The sequence below is a fragment of the Meleagris gallopavo genome, chromosome 5 (genome assembly GCF_000146605.3).
Source record: "Meleagris gallopavo isolate NT-WF06-2002-E0010 breed Aviagen turkey brand Nicholas breeding stock chromosome 5, Turkey_5.1, whole genome shotgun sequence".
Lineage (NCBI taxonomy): Eukaryota > Metazoa > Chordata > Aves > Galliformes > Phasianidae > Meleagris > Meleagris gallopavo.
Window position 1 is genome coordinate 36096884 of NC_015015.2, and position 23950 is coordinate 36120833.

Here is a 23950-nt window from a genome sequence, read left to right on the forward strand (position 1 = left end):
CATAGCTTTGCTTTGGTTAAACTGATAACATGTTTAGATGAAGGTATGTTCATAAATTCTGAGGACAGAGGCCTAATTTTATGCTTAGGACTTTACTGTTCTACGCAATTAAGATTAAAGTAAAATAACTTGGTTTGGTTCTCCTGGAGGCTTTCCTATGTCTGTCAGGCCTGTGTAGATGCTTCAGATAACCTAAGGCTTCCCAATGAACCTAAGGCTTCCAACGTGAAAAAAGTTCTTTTTAACAGCCTTGATGCAGGGTGATACAGCAAGCTATGAAGGTGACCAAGTTGTATAGCTTCAAGAACCCTACTGTTGTTTCCTCCTGTAAATGAGCAGTCACTCACAACCCTATGTTTGTAGAACTGTGTGGGGTCAGTGGCACAGCCAGCACAGGGATCCTGCTTTGAATGATCAATGAATTGCATACATCTCAAAAACATCAGGTTTTTCTTTTTTTTTTTCCTATCACCTTTTATGTAACATCATTGATTAGAAAAGCCAGTGTGCATTGAGCTATTGGAGAAATAGATCAAACTTGTCTTATTCTTTGAAATGTCATCGTTGAAAGAGCAATAGAATTATCAAAATTTGCTGATGTCTGTGCACTTTAATCTGGTTCCTTTAAGAGTTCCTTTAGCTGTTCAAATGAAAATGAAAGCTTGCTTTTCTACATTTTCAAGTGTTCAGAAGTAGAAATAGAGAGAAATGGCAGGAAGAAACCAAGTCGTGTACAGCATGTTATCTGCCTTAATGCTGCAGGTTCCAACTGGCTCATGCTAACAAGACAAAAATGTTTCATTTGTATTTTAATGCATTTTCTCTGATGGAGCAAAACACCATTGCAGTACTGAAGAAAAAAAAAAAAAGTTGTTTACATTTGTTTCTTTTACTAATAAAATACAATATTTTTAAAATAATATTTTTAAAAGTTGCCTATGTTCTAAGGCCTAAGCGCTACAAAAGCACTTTTCTTTCCTGTAATTCAAATAGTTCTAAGCTGTAGGGCATTGTATAAATAATCATTTAAACACATTTGTTGATACTTTGCCAGAACTTTGAAGAAATGTCTTTTCTTTTGGAGGTTTGAAAATCTTAACATTATAATTAAATGGAAAAATTCTTCTAGTGATTATTATGTAGAGACTTCTTTATTTCTTTATTTCTCTTTAAATGATTATTTTAGAAGAAAAAAGGATAAAAAATGTGTTTGTATAAACATAAGTGCTTCCAAACATCTGCAGTTCAAAGTACATAATTCACAGTGACACCAAAGGTTGGCTTGTGTTTTGACTGGATGACTTTGGTATTATTTTTGTCTGCAAAGGAAAGAGTGGAGTAGCATCCAAGTGGTGCAAGATGTTTGCCTCTCAAAAAATCGTGATGAATTTGGGACAAGGGGTAGACTGTTTAAAAAAAAAAAAAGCATACCAAAGGGAGAAGGAAAGAAGGACTGTCAAACTGAGAACAGTTGCATTCTATTGGGCATCCTTGAGCTGGGAGCTACTCTAAAGTGTAGGTCATTATAAACAAAATAAGGAAAGGAGAACAGAATAATAAACTAAGAGTACAGTCGGTTTAATAATTTTTGTTCACTTCATGTTATTATTTGTTGTATTTATGTTTCCACAGACAACAGCTTAAAAATAACAGGTGAAAATATAGTCATGTTTCTTCATGTTTTTAATATGTTTGGTATTTAGGTTAATTATTTGTTCTTCAGTTTTCATTGATTTGAATATGCATTACTTAATTTCAAAATATATCTGAAGTGTGTTCTTTCCAAAAGTATTATGATGTGTTGTAGGATATTGGTATCCCCCAAGCACATTGTTTATCAGTAGTTGTGGATTTTCCATGACGATACTGTGTACTTCATTGGAAAATGTTTTGTTTAAAATACATAAAAGGAAAATACATCTTTGGAAAAACGAATCTTGGAAAGTAGTTGATCTGCCACTAAAATTAACTCCTGCTTTACCGCAATTTGGTGGACAGAAACCATTTTCCCAAATAAGTAATTCTTTTAGTAAGAATTAGTATGTTTTTCTTTCTCACTACCTTACCAGCTGAGATCCCAATTCAGGAAGGTCTTCATGCATAAATATCTATGGAATGTAATGGATTACTCACTGCTTAAAATGAGGAGTTCAATATCCACTCAAGTATGCACCAGCTGACCTATTGTTGGTGACTGTACACTCTTTTGATTTTTGTCTGATTTAAATTAATCATAGAATCATAGAATCACCAAAGTTGGAAAAGACGTAAAAGATCATCCAGTCCAACCGTTCCCCTATTACCAATAGCTCCCTCTAAACCATGTCCCTCAACACAACATACAGTCTTTCCTTGAACACCCCCAGGGTCAGTGACTCCACCACCTCCCTGGGCAGTCCATTCCAGTGCCTGACCACCCTTTCTGAAAAGTAATACTTCCTAATGTCCAGCTTGAATCTCCCCTGCCGTAGCTTGAAACCATTCCCTCTGGTCCTATCACTAATGACACGAGAGAAGAGGCCAACCCCCAGCTCACTACAACCTCCCTTCAGAAAGTTATAGAGAGCAATGAGGTCTCCCCTGAGCCTCCTCTTCTGCAGGCTGAACATTCCCAGCTCCTTCAGCCTCTCCTCATATGGCCTGTGTTCCAGACCCCTCACCAGCTTTGTTGCCCTCCTTTGAACACATTCCAGGGCCTCAATGTTTTTCTTGCAGTGAGGGGCCCAAAACTGGATACAGTATTCGAGGTGCAGCCTCACTAGTGCTGAATACAGGGGAACAATCACCTCTCTGCTCCTGCTGGCAATACTGTTTCTGATGCAAGCCAGGATGCCATTGGCCTTCTTGGCCACCCGGGCACACTGTCGGCTCATGTTCAGCTGAGCACCAATCAATACCCCCAGATCCATTTCCTCTACGCTGTCCTCTAGCCACGCCACCCCAAGCCTGTAGCGTCGCCTGGGGTTGTTGTGGCCGAAGTGCAGGACCTGGCATTTGGTCTTGTTGAACCTCATCCCATTGGCTTCAGCCCAGCGATCCAGCCTGTCCAGATCCCTCTGACCTCGCTACCCCCAGGCAGATCCCCACTTCTAGCCAATTTGGTGTCATCTGTGAATTTACTGAGGGTGCATTTGATGCCCTCATCCAGGTCATCAATAAAGATATTGAAGACGACAGGCCCCAGTACCGACCCTTGGGGAACACCACTCATGACCAGCTGGATTTAACTCCATTCACCACCACTCTCTGAGCCTGGCCCTCCAGCCAGCTCCTTACCCAACCAAGAGTGTACCCATCCAAGCCTCGGGCTTAAAATGTTGCTTTAAATTCAGTGAGAGTGTGAAACTATTTATGGAAGCTATGGACATATACAAGATCTACAATTAAGCTAAGAAACTATGTAAAACTGACTGGATTGGATCAGATTATACCAAGATGGTCCCAGCTCACTACCATGACCCTAATCTCAGCCAGCAGTCCAGGCTTAAGAAGGAGAACAAGACAGACATATTACAGTACCATTTCATGCCATTCCTTTTTTCAGCCATCTCATCGTTGGAGTTGTGTGTCTTTATACCAGTGCTGATCCATAAGTTTATTAGCATTGCAGCTTTTGACAAGGATGATAAAGAAAAAATATTTTCAGAAAAAATGATCTTTTGAATGTATTAATGGAATTAGACATCAAATGTAATTCAGAATTAGGAATGATCTCTGCAAATTTTTACTTCATCTTAGTTTGAGTGCACTTATTTCAGTAAACCTTGACTTTCAAATCAGTATTAACTAAGACTGTATTAACTTTTTATTGGTGCTCATTTTTTAGAGTTTATCTGCATTTTTGCCTCATGGTGTTCTCAAGCCTTCTGCTACATTACCACTGAAAGAGGTCAGCACCTGCTGAGGGTTGAACTGGTGCTCACCTTGAACGTGCTTGTTCTGCTGAGTCGTGTTAGCTGATGTTTGTTAAAAAGAAGGCTTGTCTAGTGGGAGAACAGGTGTTCTTACTGTCTTTTCTCTCCTGTCTGAATCTCTTCTCCTTTTGATATGTCAGCTGTTTGCTTTTCATTTTATATTTAATTGCTCGTGATATATCCTGCGTTGGGTACAAGAGTTTTTCTTTGGAAAGACTGGGTGCGTTTAGAAGAGTGAAACTGGTTTTAATATGAAAATATGGCTAAAGAGAAGATTGAGCGCCTTTTGTTGGGAATAGATGATGTTCTAGTGAAATCTATATGTATGACCATTGATGATTGCCCAAGGAACATTTGAAGTAGGCTTAAAGAGATTCATTGTCTGGCTTGAATGAGGCTACGTGAGGTGGGAAACTTGTAGAGGGAAAGTGTGTTTTCAGAGAGTGGAACAAATGGTAGGATTTGAAAGAAGAGGGGGTGATTTTTTTTTTTTAATTTTATTTTTTGTTTGTTTTTCCTCCATCAGCATTGCCTCCAAATAAACACAGTGGTCTATGTGATGAAGCTGATCCTTGGTAAATTGTGTGAAGCCTTCTAAAATGACATGCTACCGTTTCCAAGGCTTTAAAATCCTTTTCTTGGCAAAGTCTTTAGTGCTCTGATCAAGGCACATTCTCCTTGACATCTGTCTACGTTGCTTTCATATTCTTTGAAGTATACACAGTGTCTGAGATATAAAAGATGCTTTCTCAGGTCCTGTCTTTGTAAGTGTACAATTGCACTTCAGAATGTTAAGCAACCTGTGCTGCACAAAATATTTTTTCTCTGTCTTTAAGAGGATTCAAATTTGCTATAATTAAAATAAAACACTTGCTTTAGAATTCAGCTTTCTCAAAAGGATACACATTTCCTTTTTGCCAGTACTGAACTAGACGATGTCTTCTCCTCACTGTGCTCCAAAAAGTATTTTTATATATGTTTTTAGAAGGAAATCCAGTTCCTTACTTGCAGCTGTTGACATTTTAGAACCTTGGATTGAACCAATAAAAACACATGTTCTTTCAAAAAACACCTATTTTTACTGGACCTTACTAATGACCAATGACACAGAATTCAAAAAATGTTGGCTGAAATGAAGAGAAAGGCTGTATTGTTTTAAATTATATTCTTAAAACTTTTCTTTATAGCAGAACTACACAGAAATTTCATATGCTCTTGATCTTGTGAAAGATTACTTGTTTTTGGAATGCAGTTTTTAATGGTTGAAAAATAGTTCAGGTATAAACATGTTGCAGATTATAAAATGTTAGTGAGACATACAAAATATTGCCATTTAAGATTATTATAATATTTTCCCATGCAGAGCATTTAAAGATCTTACTTCCTAGACATTTCCTGGGCAGTTAAGAATACATTTGGATTCGTAATTCATTCAAAACATCTTCTGTAAATACATTGTTTCAAACATATTTAGACACTTATGTGCAAAGGTCAAATTAGATCATCACTTCTTTCAGTGGTATTCTCAAAATGGATTCAAGCTATATACAGATTTAATATGCCTTTTTTTTTTTTTTTTAATAATATTAACATTCTTACTGAAAATGAAGTGAAATGTGAATGATGATATGCCACCAAGGCCAATGTTCTATGGCTGAGTTGATAGAGATGTACATGCGTTTTACATTACTTGTGTTGCATCTTTATCCTGTGTGTTGGATCTGCCGTGTGGCTCAGGAATCCCCTGTTTGTTTCAGTATTTTGACTTCAGAAGAGGAGAACAGAGAGCAGGATAACATGTCACCCATGCTCTTAATTGTGCAACCAGCTCTGTACATCAAGATATTTTACTGTTTTCTCTTGCAGCTAAACTGTTACTCTTAGCATATTTTCTTTTTCCTTTCCTTTCCTTTCCTTTCCTTTCCTTTCCTTTCCTTTTTTTGTAGTCGGGAGAATAGCATTAATAAAAATTCTTGTTTTAAAGGTAGGTTGAGATTTTTGCCTTCTACATATTTCCTGTAAGAAACTCGCGCTGCTCCTGATTTGAACTAGGAATTGCAGAGCAATGTTTTAAAGGGTGTCTGCAAAACAGAAAAGCAAGATGCCTACTGATATTACATGACAGAAGCACCATGAATAATGCCTAAAGTAGTAGTAGTTTTTAAAGATAATGTATATATGGTGCAGAAAACAAACAAACAAAAAATCCAGAGAAAAAACAGCATACTGTGGGTTTACTTTTTAATAGTTTTCTGAGCTCCTGTTTCTCAGATGCTTAGACACATAATTTTTATTCCTAACAGAAGAATTACAAGAGTGATTTACGACTTTTATGTGAGATAGACATTAAATGTCTAAAGTTTAGAAAAACATTTGCAGTCAAATTTATTTTAGCATTTTTTTCTGCATTTTCCCATACTATGAGAAAGTGTTTTTTTCTCATTTTATTGGTATAAAATTGAAACTGTGCTTTAAGAAACTTTATGACCCTCACTGACAGTATGCACTACTCCAGGGAGACATGCTAATACCACAACTGATATAAAATCAGATATTTTAATATCACTGTTAGACACCTACAATTATTTAAAATTTGTTTATATGTAGGATCAGATAATTTTGTTTTATATACTGAGTTGTACTATCTTGACTTGCAGTACATTATTTAGGAGAAAAAATTACGTATTTTGTGTTTGGGAATATGTTGATGTGTTTTATTTAAAATTTCTGTCTCAAACGCCTTTGGTACTCTATTTTACTTAGGTTTCAGTTGTAGTTTATATATATAGTTCAGTTATACTACAGCTCTCTGTTTCACAGTTTTTCTCTGTTCAGAGTTGACTCCAGTAAGAACTGCATTGGAATAAATTGTATCCATTTGATAGGAAGCTCTGTTCTGTGCCTTCCAAAGCCAGCAAGGTAGCAAAAGAGACTGAAATATTCAAGCCTTTTATTTGAGACAACAGTGGTTATGTGAGCATTAAATCACAATTCTCATTTCTTTCTTACTAGTGTTTTCAGAAGGTGTTTATTAAAATCTTCTTTCTCAGTGAACTGTCTAATGTCCCAACAGGATCTACCAGCTTAGTTTTTTTAGTGATGATATCTGAACTACTTCCTTGTAATATGCTGTTCAAAAATATTCTTGTTAATGTTGTAATTTTGCCTAGATCTGTCCAACAATTGTTCCCCTATGTCTTCCTGGTCCTTAATCTGTTTTCTTTTTTTTTTTTTAAGGGTTATTTTTTATAAAACAGTGCAGTGTTTATTGGCAACTAATTGCTCTTTAAACCAAAGTTAAAAAGAAGCAAGGCTTCTTACAGTTACTGAAAAAAATGGTAAAATATAATTTAGTTCACTACACAATTTGCAGATCTTTAATCTTAAGAACAGATGTTCAGGTTACAGCAGTAAGTATATATATGTATGCACACAATAGCAAATGTTAAATTTTTCATTCTTTGTCATTAAATTAATATTTAAACGTAATAATCTTAAAACTTATTTTCTTCCAAGCTGTGTTATGTGCTTGGGAATTAGAGTAATCTCAACATTAAAAAAAAAAAGAAATAAAAACTACACATGTATTTTCTTTTAAAAGGCTTATTGAGTTGGAGGATGTTTAATTTGCTCATTTTCCTAAAAGCATATATCGCTTCCTTGATACATGCCTAATACGACAAAATTTGGCATTATATAGGTATGAGCAGAATTTCATCTCAATATCTTTGTAATTTCTAAGACTTCTTAAAATGTTCTGCAAAATTTCTTTATCTGATTATAAACTTAGCTTTGTTTTGGCATACAGTTGGGCCAGGAAGAAACTAAAAAATGCTGCACATTTTAAAAACAGCTCTAGTACTGTTTAGGAATTGTAACATGCTTTTGTCTGATGCTTTCTCTACTTGCAGAAATGGTGATGGGGTTATTTACGTTAATTCATTTGGCTTGTTGAAAAAAAAATATGCTCACACTCCTCTACTTAATGGGATTCTTTCCTCGTTGCAGTGCAAACGGTTAGAGCAGGAGCTTCATCATCTGAAAGAGCAGAACCAGACTTCAGCAAACAACACGAGACATCTGACTGCTGAAAACAATCAAGAACGTGCTCTGAAGGTAAATCTCCATTTCTTCTTGCAGGCAAATTAAGGTTGTAAGCCCCTGGTGCCAGCTTTCTGGGCTGCATATATCAGTTGTGTACATTTCAGCAGAAGTGAGCTATGGTGTTTGCCAACAACCGCTTCTTTAAACACAGATACAGCACCCTTCTGTTATAGTTTTATTTTATTTTGTGTATGAAAATGTCATGGTTTTATGTTTTTTGACAGAAAACAACAAGAAAAAAATAACATCCACTCCAAATTATTGGGCTGGAAATTTATACTGAATTCTTGGAGACTGTCCTTGGATTACATTTTATAACGTGAAGAAAACTGCAACTATTTGCTTCACAGTACCTTTGCAAAACTAATATTTTAAAGTATGGCTGTTTGATCTGCTCCTAGCAGTGTGTGCTATATTAATAACATTGTTGACCTATACTTCTAGTGACCACATAGTTGATACTACTATTTGCAAAAGGGTAGCTAGTTGGAATTGGGAGGAGGAATAATAAGTCTTGTCAATAAGAATAAAAATGAGCAGAGAGGCAGGAGAGGGTCAGAGAAAGGACAGTATAAAGTGACAGGTTATTGCTGCATTGAGAAAGGGAAATTGTAACGTCAGTGAAATTGATAGCTACATAACCAGCCATCTCACCACTAGCCAGAATAAGAGCAAAAGCGAGGTAAGATGTGCAAGTGTCATGCATGCCTGTTTAGCCATATTCATAAAAATCTCTTTGATTGGTAATGGAAAGAGTGTAAAGGCAGAAGTTTCTCTGTTGAAACTGTGTTGTCATTTTAAGACCGCTTGATATAGGTAATAAGATCCAAATGCATCTCATTTGTAGGCAGATTTTCCTCTGTGTGCGCGTTAGGAAAATATCGTTATTCATGCTACATCTTGACCAATGCAAAGTAAAGGAATTAAGGCAAATCCTTGTGTAGTTTGACATTTCTCAAGTTAAAAAAAAAAAAAAGAAAGTGTAATGAATAAACGGAAAGAGGCTGCATGGCATATAAACCCAGTGTGTTTTATGGGCTTATAATTCCCATCAGAATCTATGATGATTTTTACAAAATCAAGTGAACAATATTGAAAGCAATCTAACCTCAGATGTCTGGTAATAGAGATTGTAAACACTCGAGGCTGTTTCTGACTATGCTAATGGTATTGTTTTGAATCTGAGATCACTGAAAGTTACTGCTTGGTGGGTACATTGTTTGTAATAAGTAGTATTGTCTTTCATTAATTGCATGGTGACTTGTTTTTTCTATCATTGAAACCGTTATGCGCAGGCACGTTCCTTTAGAAAACATCAATGTTTTATTGAGAATACGTTTTTCACGTATAATATTGTCTGACATAATGCTCACAGGATAATTATATTTTCAGAGCAAGAAGTGACTTAATAGTTCAGAGTGTTACTAGGATTTCATCCTAAGCCTAATATTGCTCTCACAGCACATAAACTTCAAAGAATTTAATTTCTGTCTGTCACAGGCATTTTTTGATATTTTCAGAGTTAGAGGTTAATTGGTCATTGTCTTTTAGAGATGAGAGTCTGGGGAGGAAAAAAAGGAATGCTTTTCAATTTTTGGTTAAGTTGTACTTTCTTAATATTACACCTCTCTTGAGTTTGTTTCTGGTCTTATTACTGTTGTCTACAGTGAGGGTAGGTCCATCTGAGCACTTTTTAGAAGGCCACTTAGGTTTGAATTCCTAACCTTAACAACTATGAAGTGCACGTATGAAATCTCAGTAAAAGTGGTCAGCATTGTTGTGCAACTTATCAACACTTGTTCTGCCCTAAGCAGTCATCAAAATGGAAAGTTTATCAGCTCTTTTTAGTGCAGCTATAGCTAGGAAGGTACAAAGTTGCTGGTAGGGATGGGAGTCAGGTCAGCGATGTCTTCAGCCATGGGTGTGCCTGTCTGCCAGTTGATTGCAGTGCTGCAGTGAGTAATGTTAATTCAAATATGCACAGGTACCCTGTGGGAGATGTTCAGGTACCATATCCATCCTGAACAAATTTGATTAGGAAAGATTAAAAAAATAATCTATCTTAAAATAAAATAATAATCTCTTAAATATAATTGATGCTGGTGACTTAGTTTGGCAAAATTTGCATTTTGGTGGTAGGGGACAGATGAAAAATTTGACCAGCTTCAGATTTGCTGCAGGGAGCAATGGAGGTGCAAACATCAAAGGCAGTGTAATGATACTTGCAATCATATCTGGGTAAAAATACAGTAATCGGGATCAACTGGATTAAGGATGGCATAAAAATTTGTGACAAATAGTGAGATCATTGCCTTGCAGTGTCCTGAAATATTCTTAACAAGACCTACAGATTATTATTTCTTCCTTATTTTTTTTAATTATCTTACTATAATGAGTTGTTCAGAAGGAAGAAATGGCATAGGACCAATATCCAGAAAAAAACATTTCATTTCACAGATGTATGGTCTAACAGGTGAGATAAACTGCAAGCTTTTTGTTTTATTTTTAGCTATATTAGCTCACAGAGCTGCTTCCAGCCTGGTTTGAGGCTGCAGCAGTACACAGACTCCTGAGTGAGATAACGCAGCAAAGAGACTTTTCACCAGAGAGGAGGGGTGCTGACAGTGAAATGGCCAGACTCAGGCAGGATGCAGGGATTGCAAAAGTGGTGTAAGCGCTCCTGCGTACTTTTGATTTTACATACTTTTAGATCCCTTGTCACACCTGATGACCATCTTTCAGATAAGACATTTAAGATATGATGCACAGTGTATAGATCTGTACTGTGATTTTACATATGTACGTCTTTGTTAAGATGTTTTTAAGTAATCTCTATCAGACATATTAGTGCTATGTAATTTAAAATTTCTGCATTTAATGTATTGATGGGATAGAACATTTCTTAGTGTTGTGGACCATTCAGTCCCACAATGCCAAATTGATACTCCTAATTTTTATATTATTCTTATTGATCATCAGAGTATATATTAATTGAATGACAAGACTGATGTCAAATCTTTCCTCCAAGTAATGCGCATAACTGCACAGAGGTCATTCAGGGAAGGGTGTGGACACCTATATTCATCACTAAAGTGAAATAATCCTCTTCTTTGTGAAACCATTTAAAAAATCTTATCATATTTCAGATTGAATTATATCTAAATCTTTTAGGGATAATTGCTTCCTAAGGGCCTATACATTTGCGCTCTTAGTACATTTTCATAAAATAAGATCTGCAGAGTACTTTGCAGTTCTAATGTGTCAGGGTCTATAAGTAAGATTATTCATTTGTGCTTGGCCTTCATAATTAACATTTGGTCTCTGCTGATTCTGATAAACGTATTCCCACATACACTGAGATATCAGATTAAATTAAACATGGAAAAGTTGAAGAATTGATTTTTTTCATTAGTATTAAATATTTTTGTGGATCATTTTGTTGTTGTTGGCTTTGTAGTGTGTAGTTTTGAAATGCAGAGCTTTAAGTAATACATTTTCACTAAGAAAAATAAAGATTTTGCTAGTGTGAAAGTCCTCTTTACTCTGTTGGAAAAGAATAGGAAATAAGTCTTGTGGATCAAGTAATTCAATGTGAAAATTCATGGGACATGTTTAACTGAATTTGAATGAAATGTAGGGAGAGGTGACTCTTTTCACAGGACTGATTTATTTTGTAGCTTTTAATTAGGTGGCACATTCTTCTTGAATCAGCTATTAATCTGCTTTAAACACCAAAAAGACATAGTAATTTACTTTTCAGCTAAACTCTTAATATGGAGGAGAGGCCGTTTCATGATATACATATCAGGTGCCCTTTAATGACTTAATGAGTTTACTCCAGCCAAGTATGATGTCATTAGAATTTGTAAAGGTAATTAATCTACTTCAGAATTGTTAGTATGTTAATCTTTAGTTATGATTGACTTTTCTTTAAAAATAATTTTTTGTGTTCTGATTAATATTTTTAGTTGTCATTTTCTGTAAAATCCTAAGTGCTTCCATGGCTTTCTTATTAATATATATTGTAATTCAGAGTAATATGCAAGAAACTAGTCTGATAGAGCTGTCAGATACTTACTGTGAGGTCATAAAGCAATTATAGCTGTTGTCATGTGCTTTCTGTTGACAAATAAGAATTGTGTCAAGGGCAGGAAACCTACAATGCATAGCAGTTTGTTAGATAATGCAGTGAGGATGCCCATGAAATAAACATTCTGGAAGTGCCTTTCATAAATTGTTTTAAGCTTCATTTTGATTCACAGAATTTTCAGGATTCTTAGAGTGGAAACCATTTTTTCTGTATCTGCTTTACTTTGCCAGACACAGGAATAAATCTGGTCAACATGTGAGCTGATGACAAGCTCAATCCCAGAAGAATCTGATGTCATTTTTCACAAAAGCTTGAACATGAAGTTTAAAAATATTTCCTACTGTTGTAGTGCATGGAATATCCATGCTATTTAGAAATATCATATTGGTTATGGAATAAAGTCCTGCTTTCAGAAGTTGTATATCTCAGGTCCTGAGATCCTCAGCCAGATTTTTTCCTTCATCTAGTGTCGTATATTTAAAGTGTAGCAGTTTGATTATGTGTATCCCTTTCAAGATTAAAGTGACTAGTTTAGCATGTATTTTTTAATATAAGTCAAGAAAAGCCAAGTTTATAAATTCTATTCACTCTTATCACTTTCCATTGCTGGTTTTGCTAATAGTTTTTGTAGCCATTAAGGCTGGTAGGCTTTACTTAGGCAGATCTTGACAGAAGAGTTGTTCAAGAGTGGCATCCACATTCTTAATGACAGTATCTTCCCATCTGGTAACTGATGTTTTTGGACCAACAGATATTTATATTCATCAATTAAAATATCTTAGTTTGTATAGTTTGGCAGTATCTGTAAATTACAGTAATTGCTTAAAAGTGGTATAAGTTAATAATACAATATTTTCCTCTATTGGAAATAAAAGATGAGATGAGACACTTTCCATTCACTGAAAGTGGAGTCATCCAGGACCCCTTTAGAAACTCAAGCACCTAGAGTCTGAAAAATCTGATTTGTATAAAACATTATATCCCTGGCTTAAGAGAAATGATGCTTGATAACAACTATATTTACATGATTTTCATGGAGTGTCTTTAAGTGGCCATCTTTCTTGCTATGGATAGAAGGCAGCAGTCTGTTCTGTTCTTGATTTGCTAAGGCATCACTGTGGAACAAAATTTTGAACTTATTCAAGTGTTGGATTGTTTCCAAACTATAGGAAACAAACAGATGTACCGAAGTTCTCTTTGCTCCATCAGTTGCACTGGTTGTGCCACCACTCTGTATCTGTAAGGCTGTCCTTTCCCAGACAGCACTGTCTAGCAAGGCAGCATGTGTGTACCTTGTTCTCTTCACAGCAGTAACTAAGGATTTCTTGGACTCTTTTCAAATGAAGAAAAGACCAAGCAGTGGTGTTTCTTACTGTGATTTCAAGTCAGTCACAACTGTTTTAAAGGAAAGGAGCACGTGGATTAGAGTGGATTTTTTGGGGGAAAACAGTATTTGTCTGGAAAATAATCCTAAGAAAAGTTTCATCTGTCTAATTTAGTTATACTTTTCAAAAACACTGTATATCTTATGTAATTTTAGAATGCTTCTTATTGCCTGTAAGCAGCAGCACAAAAGTGGCACTGAGTGTGTCTTGACAAACTGAACAAATAGCATCTTGGCGAAAAGAGTTTGTTCATCTTACCTGATGAGTTTGTCTTCCTTCTTTTCTGTTAGCAGATACTGAACATCTCTAACCAAAGCAGATATGTTTATTGAACTTTGATTTAGTTCTAAGCATTAAGGAATTAATTACTCATTTACACTGTATTTTTTTTTTTACAAAAAACTTTGGGGTCAGCTTTCATCTGCTCCACTAGAATTCCTTGGAGTTCTGTTGCTTTTTATTTTATGGACTTCAAATCTGTCTTGATATCAGATTACCCTTGACAATCTTAAACATCAACAAACTGTATACGCTGTAAATGTCCCCTTGTCATTGGGGAATTATGTGGTCATTCGAATCTCTTGGCTGAATCTTTTTTGGGGGAGAAGTGTTTCATCTTCCAGGTGGAAATTATCTTCCCATTAGGTCAATCAGTATTATTTATTTCTGATGAATGCAGCAGGTACTTAGTATGCAATATATAGGCTTTATGTTATTCTATATCTGGATGATCATTCTCTCATTCATCTAGAGTGCTTCCATTTCCTCACTTCTTGTGTACAAAAAATCATCTCTTTCATGACAATAGACTTTTGTGACTATTAATGACAAAGCCCTCTCATCCATGGTTTTCATTTCATTTAACCGTTCTATATTTGTGCATCTGCACATTTTATATTAACTTAGTATTTTTATAATTAATTTGCCCTTTCAGATATCTGTTTTTCCTGCTACAAGAATGAGTTCCATTTTCTGTAGTTGATCATCTGATCATCTTCCTAGAAGTTTCTTCCTTCCTCAATGGTGCGGCCACTTGGTCTTGGAATACAGTAAGATCCAAAATGTTTTGGGTTTTTTTCTTTTTTTCCCCAATTCTAAATCTTTTGTTGCATTTTTAGATTGTTTTCTGAATTGTGTCAAAGTACCTCAAAACTCGAGTAATGTATGCATCTGGGATAGATCTCAGGTATATGTATTTCAGAAATATTTGTACTGAAATAAACTGACCTTCTGAAGTTGCTGAAGATGGAACAAATTAAGGCTAGGACTTGATAATTTCTTGAGATCTCTTCCAACCCCTACAATTCTGCGATTCTGGGAAGCATCTTCAGGAAAGCTAGCTGCATGGCCTTTCACTTCTTCACTCCATCGAAGTGACACTCATGCCTTAAATCCATGACAGTAAAATAACGTGTTCTAAAATACAACAAAATTCATCAGTATCTTGTAAATTAGAATCAAAAAATCTGATACATAAGCAAAACAGATGCTGTAGAAACCACAAATGTTAGCAAAGCTACTCATATAGAAAGGTGAGTTGTAACAAAAACAAAAATTCCATAACTGTAACAATAAGCTTCATTTCCATCAATGGCATAGTTATTCACTCTAGTCATGGGTTCATTTTTCTTTCATTCTGCCCAAAAATACACCAATAGTGGTACTGTTGTGAATGTTTTTAATGACTGAGTCAGTATCATATTGCCATACTTTGGAACAGCTGTAAAAAAAATAATAAAAAAAATCTTTCTCTCTTATAAGGAGCTTCATTTCAAGATTACATGGATCAAAAATGACGGGCATATGTTAATCAAATTGTAAAGCAGTCACGAGGCCTGCAGTGTCAGGCTTTCTGTCAGCAAACTAGTCTTCCCCCTTCATTTGCCATTTTCCAATATTATAAAATATATTCCCCAGCATGGAATGGAATGGAATGGAATGGAATGGAATGGAATGGAATGGAATGGAATGGAATGGAATGGAATAGTTGGAGGGGACCTTCAAAGATCATCTGGTTCAACTACCTGACTATTTCATGGCTAAACAAAAGTTAAGCAGCAATGTTAAAGTTAAGTTATTAAGGGAATTGTCCAAATGCCTCTTGATGAATACTGACAGGCCTGGGCCATGAGGCACAGTGTCTGACCACTCACATGGTAAACAAATATTTTCCGATGTCCGGTCTGAACATCCTCTTGTGCAGCTTTGTGCCAGTCCTGTACATTCTACTCAATCTCCTTAGTTTGGAGAGATTCTTAATCTGAAGCGATTTCGTACATAAATTAGTAACCGTTTTCTGCAGTGTTTAAAGAGCCTTTTAGCATTAGTTTGTCTTAATATACTCGTTAACTTTTAGTTGACTTATAGTTCTGTGAGTAACAGCACCTTGTGGCTTTATGATGTGAAAGAATAAAAGAAATGTTCCCAACATCCCATCTTAAGACTTACATTGGTAAAGTTTTCGTAGATGTATCAGTGCAGTACAGTCATAAATCAAAGCAAGAACCGAAAATATTTAGCAATTGTTATTATTTTCCCTTTTCAGAGGGGCTGAGAATTAAAAGATGCTGGGGACAAGATACTAGATTCATTGAATGAAGAGGAACAGTGATACTGTTGTGTGTAATTTTTTATTTTGTGAAAATTATTTCCTTATACATATGAAACCATATTCATGCATGCAGAAAGTGTAATAAATCTTAATTTTCAAACATTTTTTCAGTGTCTTACTGAACAGTCTTTTTTCTTTTTTTTTAATATGCTGCACAGGAAAACGATCCTCTTTTGTTTGAACAACAACTGTAAACAAAATCATGAGCCTGAGTGCATGATGACATGTTAGTTATTTGTCTCAATAAAATGTATAAAAGGTAGTAACCTAAGCTCTTGTGCAAAAGGCAAGCTACAGGGTCATCAAATAGCAAAGGTCTTGCTCTGACCCATCCATGACCCTCTTATCTAAAACGCCTCTTAGAATTGATAGAATCTACTTTAGATCTTGGCTAGAGGAAACTAGGAGTTTGACAATGGATCAGTATAAATATTTTAGAAAATTATGTACTTACTCAGAGGTGGTCTTCTGTATTTTTAAATTTATCCAAGTTTCCGTTCAGAACTAGGGGACTAGCAAGTGATTATGAAAAGTACTGTTCGGAGTAGAAAGGGAAATAAATGTTAAAGGAAGACATTGTCTTAGATGAGACAATGGGTCTGAATATGTTTTTGTAGACTAAATTTGATTCAGAAGTCCCAGGATGCTGCATGTTTACTCCTCTTTGTCTGTCTGTCTTCTATAATATGTAAATCTTTCCTACTCTTTTCCCAGATGAGAAGCTTCTTTAGGTTTTAGAATGATATGAACTTATGTCCAGAAAGTGCGGTTTGTTCATAGCTATCATTTACTTGATCCTTACTCAGGGTTTGATTTGGCTTTTTTTTAATTACCATTTATTTGGTCTGTTGCAGAAGTGCATTTATGATGGTAGGGGTCTTATTCTTTTGCCCACAAATAAGAGCAAAATCCTATTTTCCCTTTTAAGTGTGTGGTTGTGCAGAGGTGTAAAGTAAAAGTGGACTTTTCTGTTCACATGTTCAGGCTGCAAAGGCAAAGAGATGTGCTCCCTGTGTACGGTAGATGTATATTTCTATTCTGGCCATACACAGGTCATTACAAGAACTGCTTGAAGAGAAGAGCAGAAAGAACAAATGGACTTGGATTTCTTTTTATCTTTTTATTCTTCTTCTCTGAAGTAAAATATTATTTATTTCTTTTCTGGTAGACCTCTGTAGCTTCTCTGATGAGATGGACTGGCAGCTGTGCTTTAGCTTTTCTATAGGAGAAAGCTTTATGTATAAGTTTTTCTAAGTTATACACTAAGGGTTTAGTAGCAAGTTTGATAGTACTGATCAGTAATTCTAAGTTTCCAAACCTTACCTGTACTAAAGACCTATGCAGGCACAGCAGTGTTCCACCTATTCAGAAGGTGATCTAATCTTTACTAATTAATACAGCGTAGAATTTTGGCAAATGAAGTACTTAACCTCATTTTATATTGTTCACAATATTTCAAAAACATAAAGCAAGGTTCACATCAGCATAAGTATATCAACGCATTAAGATTTCAATTCAATATATGTTATCTTGATCTTCATATTTAGAAACACTGCATGCATTGCTACCTCTGTTATGTAGCTGAATAATGCTATGTTACACTAAGAAAAAAAATGAGGTATTCACTTGAAAAGTTTGATTTTTCCTGCAAAATACTTTTTCAGTTAACACTTCAAAATCTTATGCCTCCAGAATTAGCCTGCCATCTTCTTATTTCCAAGATTAAGCTTTCATTTGTAATAAGGTAAATATTTCTTACAAAGTAAAAGCAATTAAAAGGTAAAATGAGAAGAGAGCTGCCTTGAAACTTGGCTGAAGTAACAAATGTTATTGTGTAATAGTAAATAAGTGCATATCACATTTCTTAAACATAGTTTTAATGATATTAATTAACTTGTGATTTTATTAAACTCCTAAGCAGACAAATTTGCAACTTTAAATTTAAACCGAAATACCCAAATTCCGTTTTGTAGTTAGATTCAATAAATTAAGAAACCTATTGGGACTTTATTTTTTGAACTGTGTTGGTCTGTACTGCATTTTCCATGTCCAAAATTGCTTCTCTGCTCAAAAACAGAGGTCATCTTTCCCAGTTTTTCTAGTAATATTCAGATTCTATTCAGAGTTACAAGTTTGCCATTTCCTTATGGATCACAGTCAATTTGCTTATTTCGATGCTTGTTTGTATGTTTATTAGAGTAATACTTGTAATGCTGGATGGGTTATTAAGGCATTGTGATTTGCACATGGAGTTTTTTCTTTCAGTGCATCTTGTCCACACACTCTGAAGAATCACGAGAACTTAATTTAAAAAATCAATACAATTTAAACTATTATTTACATTAAAAGCACTATTTGAACAAGGCTTTCAAACAATGACGGTAATCTTGTAGATTAAGCCCTGATTCTGATTATGTAGCAGTGACTGTGCTGGAGTGCAGTCCTCCTGACATTAATAGTTACTATTGTAACTACTGTAACTAAATTCTGAGGAGAATCAAATCCTTTCTGACTTTGATCTAGAAGCTTGTGAGTTCCACATGCAGTTGAACATTAATGGGACTGTGTCCCTAACGAGTGGAGCCTTAAAGGTGGTGCTAAACATCTTTAGGCTGTTGGAACAGTACTTTGAGATTAGTGGAAGCTGTCAAAATTTGTTTTCATAAACTATATATTTTGCAAGATACAAGGTGATTTGCTGGTATTTTACTAGTTCTTTTAGAAAAGCTCAGATCGGAAGACATAATAGGAAAAAGATGTCTACGCTAGAAGGATCTATTTTGCTTTCTCAGTGAAAGCTATCACACATTCAGAGCCTTTCAAAACCAAAGTCTCATTAAGAACACCTCTGCTTTAACCACGCTTCTAACATCTGAGTACTCTGGGGAAAAAAAAAAAACTGAACAAATCTTAAAACACCTTATTGTCCTGGTACTTTAATCCTTCACTCCATCTCCTAAAAGGAGGGAACTGTTTAATACCAGTTGCTATTTTAAAAAATGAAGCTGTGTTTGCCTCCAATCTTCAACAACTAAACGAGCAGTTTGAATACACTTAGTTTCAAGTAGCTGCATTTTGAAGAGACAGGTTTCGAACTTTTTCCCTGAAAAGGAGCATGTCGTCTATAGAGGAGACAGTATACCAGATACTATTTGTGTTTTTGTAACTGGACTTTTCATTAGCCTGTTAAGTATTAATCATAGAATTGTAGGGGTTGGAAGGGGGACCTCTAGAGATCGTTGAGTCCAACCCTACTGCAAAGCAGACTCCCTACAACAGGCTGCACATGTAGGCATCCAGGCAGGTCTTGAACGTCTCCAGAGAAGGAGAATCCACAATGCCCCTGGGCAGCCTGTTCCAGTGCTCCGTCATTCTTACCATGAAGAAGTTCCTTCGCATATTGGTACAGAACTTCTTATACTCAAGTTTATGCCTGTTTCCCCCTTGTTCTTTCCCCACGGATAACTGAAAAGAGGTTGGCCGTGTCTCTTTGTCTCCCAAACTTAAGATATTTATAAACATTAATAAGATCACCTCTGAGTCGTCTTTTCTAAAGGCTAAACAGACCCAGTTCTCCCAGCCTTTCCTCACAGGGGAGATGCTCCAGGCCCTTTATCATCTTTGTGGCCCTCCACTGGACTCTCTCCAGGAGATCCCTGTCTTTTTTATACCAGGGAGCCTGGAACTGGGATACAGTATTTCAGGTGAGGCCTGATCAGGGCAAAGTAGAGAGGTAGGATCACCTACCTTGACCTGCTGGCCATGCTCCTTTTAACGCTTCTCAGGATCCCATCGACCTTCTTGGCCACCAGGGCACACTGCTGGTTCGTCGCCAACCTGTCTACCTGGAGACCATTGTGTGCTAATATTTACTTTATGAGATATTCTTAAATTGGTTTAGTTAGTTATCTGTTTTTGTTTCTCACAACTGAGCTGAGTAGTAGATGTTGGAGGAGACAGTCTGAGAGAAGAATACTAAAATCTTGGAAATGCTGCTTCTAGCTACTTCCGTTTGGAGTTGCAGTACAACAGTAACAGCAAAGTTGCTCGTTTTCCAAACTAGATAAAATAAAATCTGTTTATCTACCCTATCAAATCTAGGTGCCAACTTTCAAGCAAATGCAGTTACAAGCGCTGTAGACGCTAAATCCTGAAACATTTGGTCTATAAACAATAAGCTGACATCAAATATAGCATTGCAGCTAGACATAATAGTGGTGTGTATATGCTATATTCACAGAAAGCAGTGAGATGATGGCTCTTTTGTATGTTGCTTAGGGTTTTTTCTTATGTTAGAGTATTAAAACAGATATTAAATTTTATCATTAATGCAGTGCGTGGTCTCTCTTCAAATCCCCTTAATTACAGATTGACTCCAAGGATTACACAGCATGGATTTTAATTTTAACTGAAACAAAAGGAAAAGCCGCTTAAAAATTATTCTTGTTGAGTGACTTGTTGAACCACACAACAATTTCTAACATCTTTTGATGAGTGTTGTCAAATTTTTTGAAACATTAGAGCAGAAGAACTAAGTACACCTTCGAACTCCAATTATATCATGTCTACTTCCCAAATAAAATGTTTTATTAACTTTGTCCTCAGGAAGGAATGTCTGCTTCTCATATTTTTGTTTTTTCAGTTATCCTTCAGGAGAAGAAGGCTGTAGTCTTGCTGAGATGTGTTTATGTTTGAAGAAAATGACATCAGACTCCATATTTCCTTTCTTTAGTAATTTTAAAAAAATTACCAAGCAAAGTTGACGTTGTAGCTGCAGCAGCTTATTTCACACCCTTGCATTGTTCCCATTCTAGCCCCTATTTTAGAGCTTAAGGGCTCCACACCGAAAATCTCATTCCAGCCTGAGAGTTAAAATAGCATGCCTCAGTCCAGAAACAACATTTTCACAAATTGGGGCCTAATCCAGTAAGCCTCACTCAGGAAGCTACTTCTGTGAGTACGTATTACTCGTCACAGTAAAACTTGCAGGATCAGGGCCCCATTCTTTAATCAGAGGTTTCTTTCCCCATTTCTTCAAAGATAAGGGCAGCTTCTCAAGTTGTTTATTTCATTTACTAATGCTTATTTTTTACAGTTAAAAGCTTACTAGTACATTTTTACAGTTTTACAATCCAACTCCTGCCAGTTCTTCAAGATGCATAGAAAAAAATAAGTTGCTCTTCAGAGCTGCATCAAATAATAAATCTCAAAGCTGAGTGTCTGTGATTTCTCCTGAAGTTAGGTGTAGTCGAAAACATCTCTTGCCTCTCAAAACGTGTGTGTTCCTTACTTCAAAAATAAGCCCCTTTTGTGACCGTGTAATAAGTTCAAATACAAAAGGCTGGAAGAATGAGAAATTAGTTTATGGCCAAGAGGTCACTTTAGTGCTGAGGGATAAATCTATCATTGCTGTTTAATGGTAGTTAGTGGTTTGATAAAACTCGCCTAACTCCAGCTTGTTAGTTTAAAACATGCTTCCTGAGGCTTCTCAGGTCTGCAGGTAAATAATGCCATTATTGCTGCCTCTATGTACAGGGTGAAGTTTTTGCCCTTAGAAAGGTTATTTCAACAAGCTTTTCTTTCTTTTGTCTTCATCTGTCTCTGAGTTGTTGCTCTGAGAATGTTTAATGGCTTTCTCCATTAGTGTATTCATGCACTTTTTTTTTAATGGATCAAATTAAACTCTTTTGCTTCGTATTACAGCCAAGCATAAATCCTTCCAATTTTAATGGAAAAGTATTTCTAATGCAAAGCAATTAACAGGCTAATTTATACACAGTGTTGTTCAGTCTAATTTGTCCATTATGTACAATAGTCTCAACAGTATATGATTTTCAAGTCATACATGCTTAATGCAGAGGCTAGAAATAGCAACAAATGAGGCTAAATTGTGAATACACTTGCTTTTTATAGCTTTTACTGCAATCTTAGCAGATGTAAGTTAAGAAGTGTGCTTATGTGTGCAATTTAATTATTTGCTAGATGATACACAGTACTCTGGGTGACACTGGTTGGTATAGAAATGTACTATTACAGTTGTGTTATGTTGTCTGGATGCAGTAAACATTTTGTATGTATTCTTGGTTAAACTTTTAATAATTAAATATACAAACTAGTGCCTAATTTGAACATAAAATACCCTGTGAGGAATAACAGAGTCTGTTTTTTCATGTAAAATTTAATTTTGCAGGTCATTTTTTAAGGACTATTCTGTGAGACTGAGTGGTTTTGAGAGCCCAGGGAAGTTAGCAAGGGATGAGGAGGCTCAGGGCCTTTCAGAGAGATCCTTTGATAAATAATACTGACTCTGCCATATTGGACAAAATCTGGAAAAAAGAAAAATCCTATTTGCGTCCTAACATAAATAAATGTGTGCATGAGCACTGTCTATCTTACAGAGTAGTTCATGTTTGTTTAAGTTAGAGTGCAGGACACGCAGACAGTCTGGTGTCTGGCTTTTGAAGCAGGGGTGTTGTAAGCATCTATGTCAAAAAGAAAATCGTTCAGGAATCTGAAGGCTGAGACTGACAGGAAAAATCATCCTTTGCAATAAATAAGACCTGATTTTGAGATACATTATTGTTGAAAGATAATATATGTCTGCAGCGCATTCATTGTTGACATAGCTGTGAAGCTCACCTAGTCTTCCATATAAACCATTAGTATTTTTTGCTGGATTTAGATTGTGATATTTAGATTGTGAAACAGTTTGGCGTTTTGAGGCAAGGAATGTTCTTGAGGCTGTAGATTCAGTCCAACTGTCACCATCTCTCTTTCATGCACCAGGGATGCTACTGTAACTGTCAGCTGCTGTTTCTTTTTGGCCATTTGATTACTATTTTCTTCCTTTTTTCTTTTCACATAGACTGCATGTGTGAAGACTAACTACATAATTTTTGGGAATTAGGTCACCTTTTGCTTTCCATGCTTTTTACTAGTCAGTAGTTCAAGGCTGCTGATGTGCCGTTTCCTGGAATAGCTAATTTTAAAGCAAGTGCTTTTTCAGTTCTGTACATATTCTTGCACAATAATAAAAAAAATCAAAGCTTCGTTCTTTCAGTTTGGAGGATTTGGGGTTTTTTGTTTGTTTGTTTTTTTTTGGTGTTTTTTTTTTGGTGTTTTGTTTTGTTTTGCTTTGTTTTAATTTTTTTATCCTCTTATCCACTGGATTAAATCTCTTGTTTAGCTATTGCAAAATCCCCCAGCTGCCTTTCGTTGAACCTGAATCATGAAAATGAGGAGTATGAATTACATTTTGAGGAAGGAAATGTTCAACTTGAAACACGGCGTTTACAGGTAAATCAGTGGACACTGAAAATAAAATAAATAGAATGGCTTTTTTTCTATATGGTTGATATGTTGTTGGCCACAGTCCTCATCTGAGGAGGAATGAAAAAATGGCCTCTCTGCTTGAGATTTTCCAAACAATGCTATAAGCTCCAAGTAATTTTGAGGTGGTGAAAGGTGAAACATTTGACATGTTCTTTTGGGGCAATGCATTAAAAAAAAAGAGGGCGGAAAAGAGGCGTTGCCGCATCAGAGTTAAGGGTGTTTGTGGTTGTCCGTGACAGCAGCTCCAGTTTTAGAACACCTGTGTTTACCTTCCAGCTTTTCTCAATCGGCCTGAAAGTGGCCTAAGAATGGCACAGACAGACCTGCAGTGTGGCTGTGGTGCCTTTGCAACACACATGCAGGAAAACGACAAAAGAACAGATAAATCTCTTATTATGCAGGTAATCATTAACTGCATTTTTGTGCCAAGCTGAAAACATATGGAACTTTTCTAAATTTTCTAGTCTATCAGATTGTGTTTATACTTTTTTTCCTATCTAGTAAGCTTTTTTTT

The 23950-nt window shown here is 35.8% G+C and overlaps 1 protein-coding gene across 13 annotated transcripts in view; it reads left to right on the forward strand.

Annotated features, from left to right (window-relative positions):
* Positions 1-23950, forward strand: part of MIPOL1 (mirror-image polydactyly 1) — a 172644-nt gene that overhangs the window by 76618 nt on the left and 72076 nt on the right. For all 13 annotated transcript variants that reach the window (XM_019615729.2, XM_010711689.3, XM_019615734.2 and 10 more), the window contains one exon: positions 7923-8030. In XM_019615729.2, the coding sequence (XP_019471274.1) occupies positions 7923-8030 (108 nt within the window). The remainder of the gene's footprint in view (positions 1-7922; positions 8031-23950) is intronic.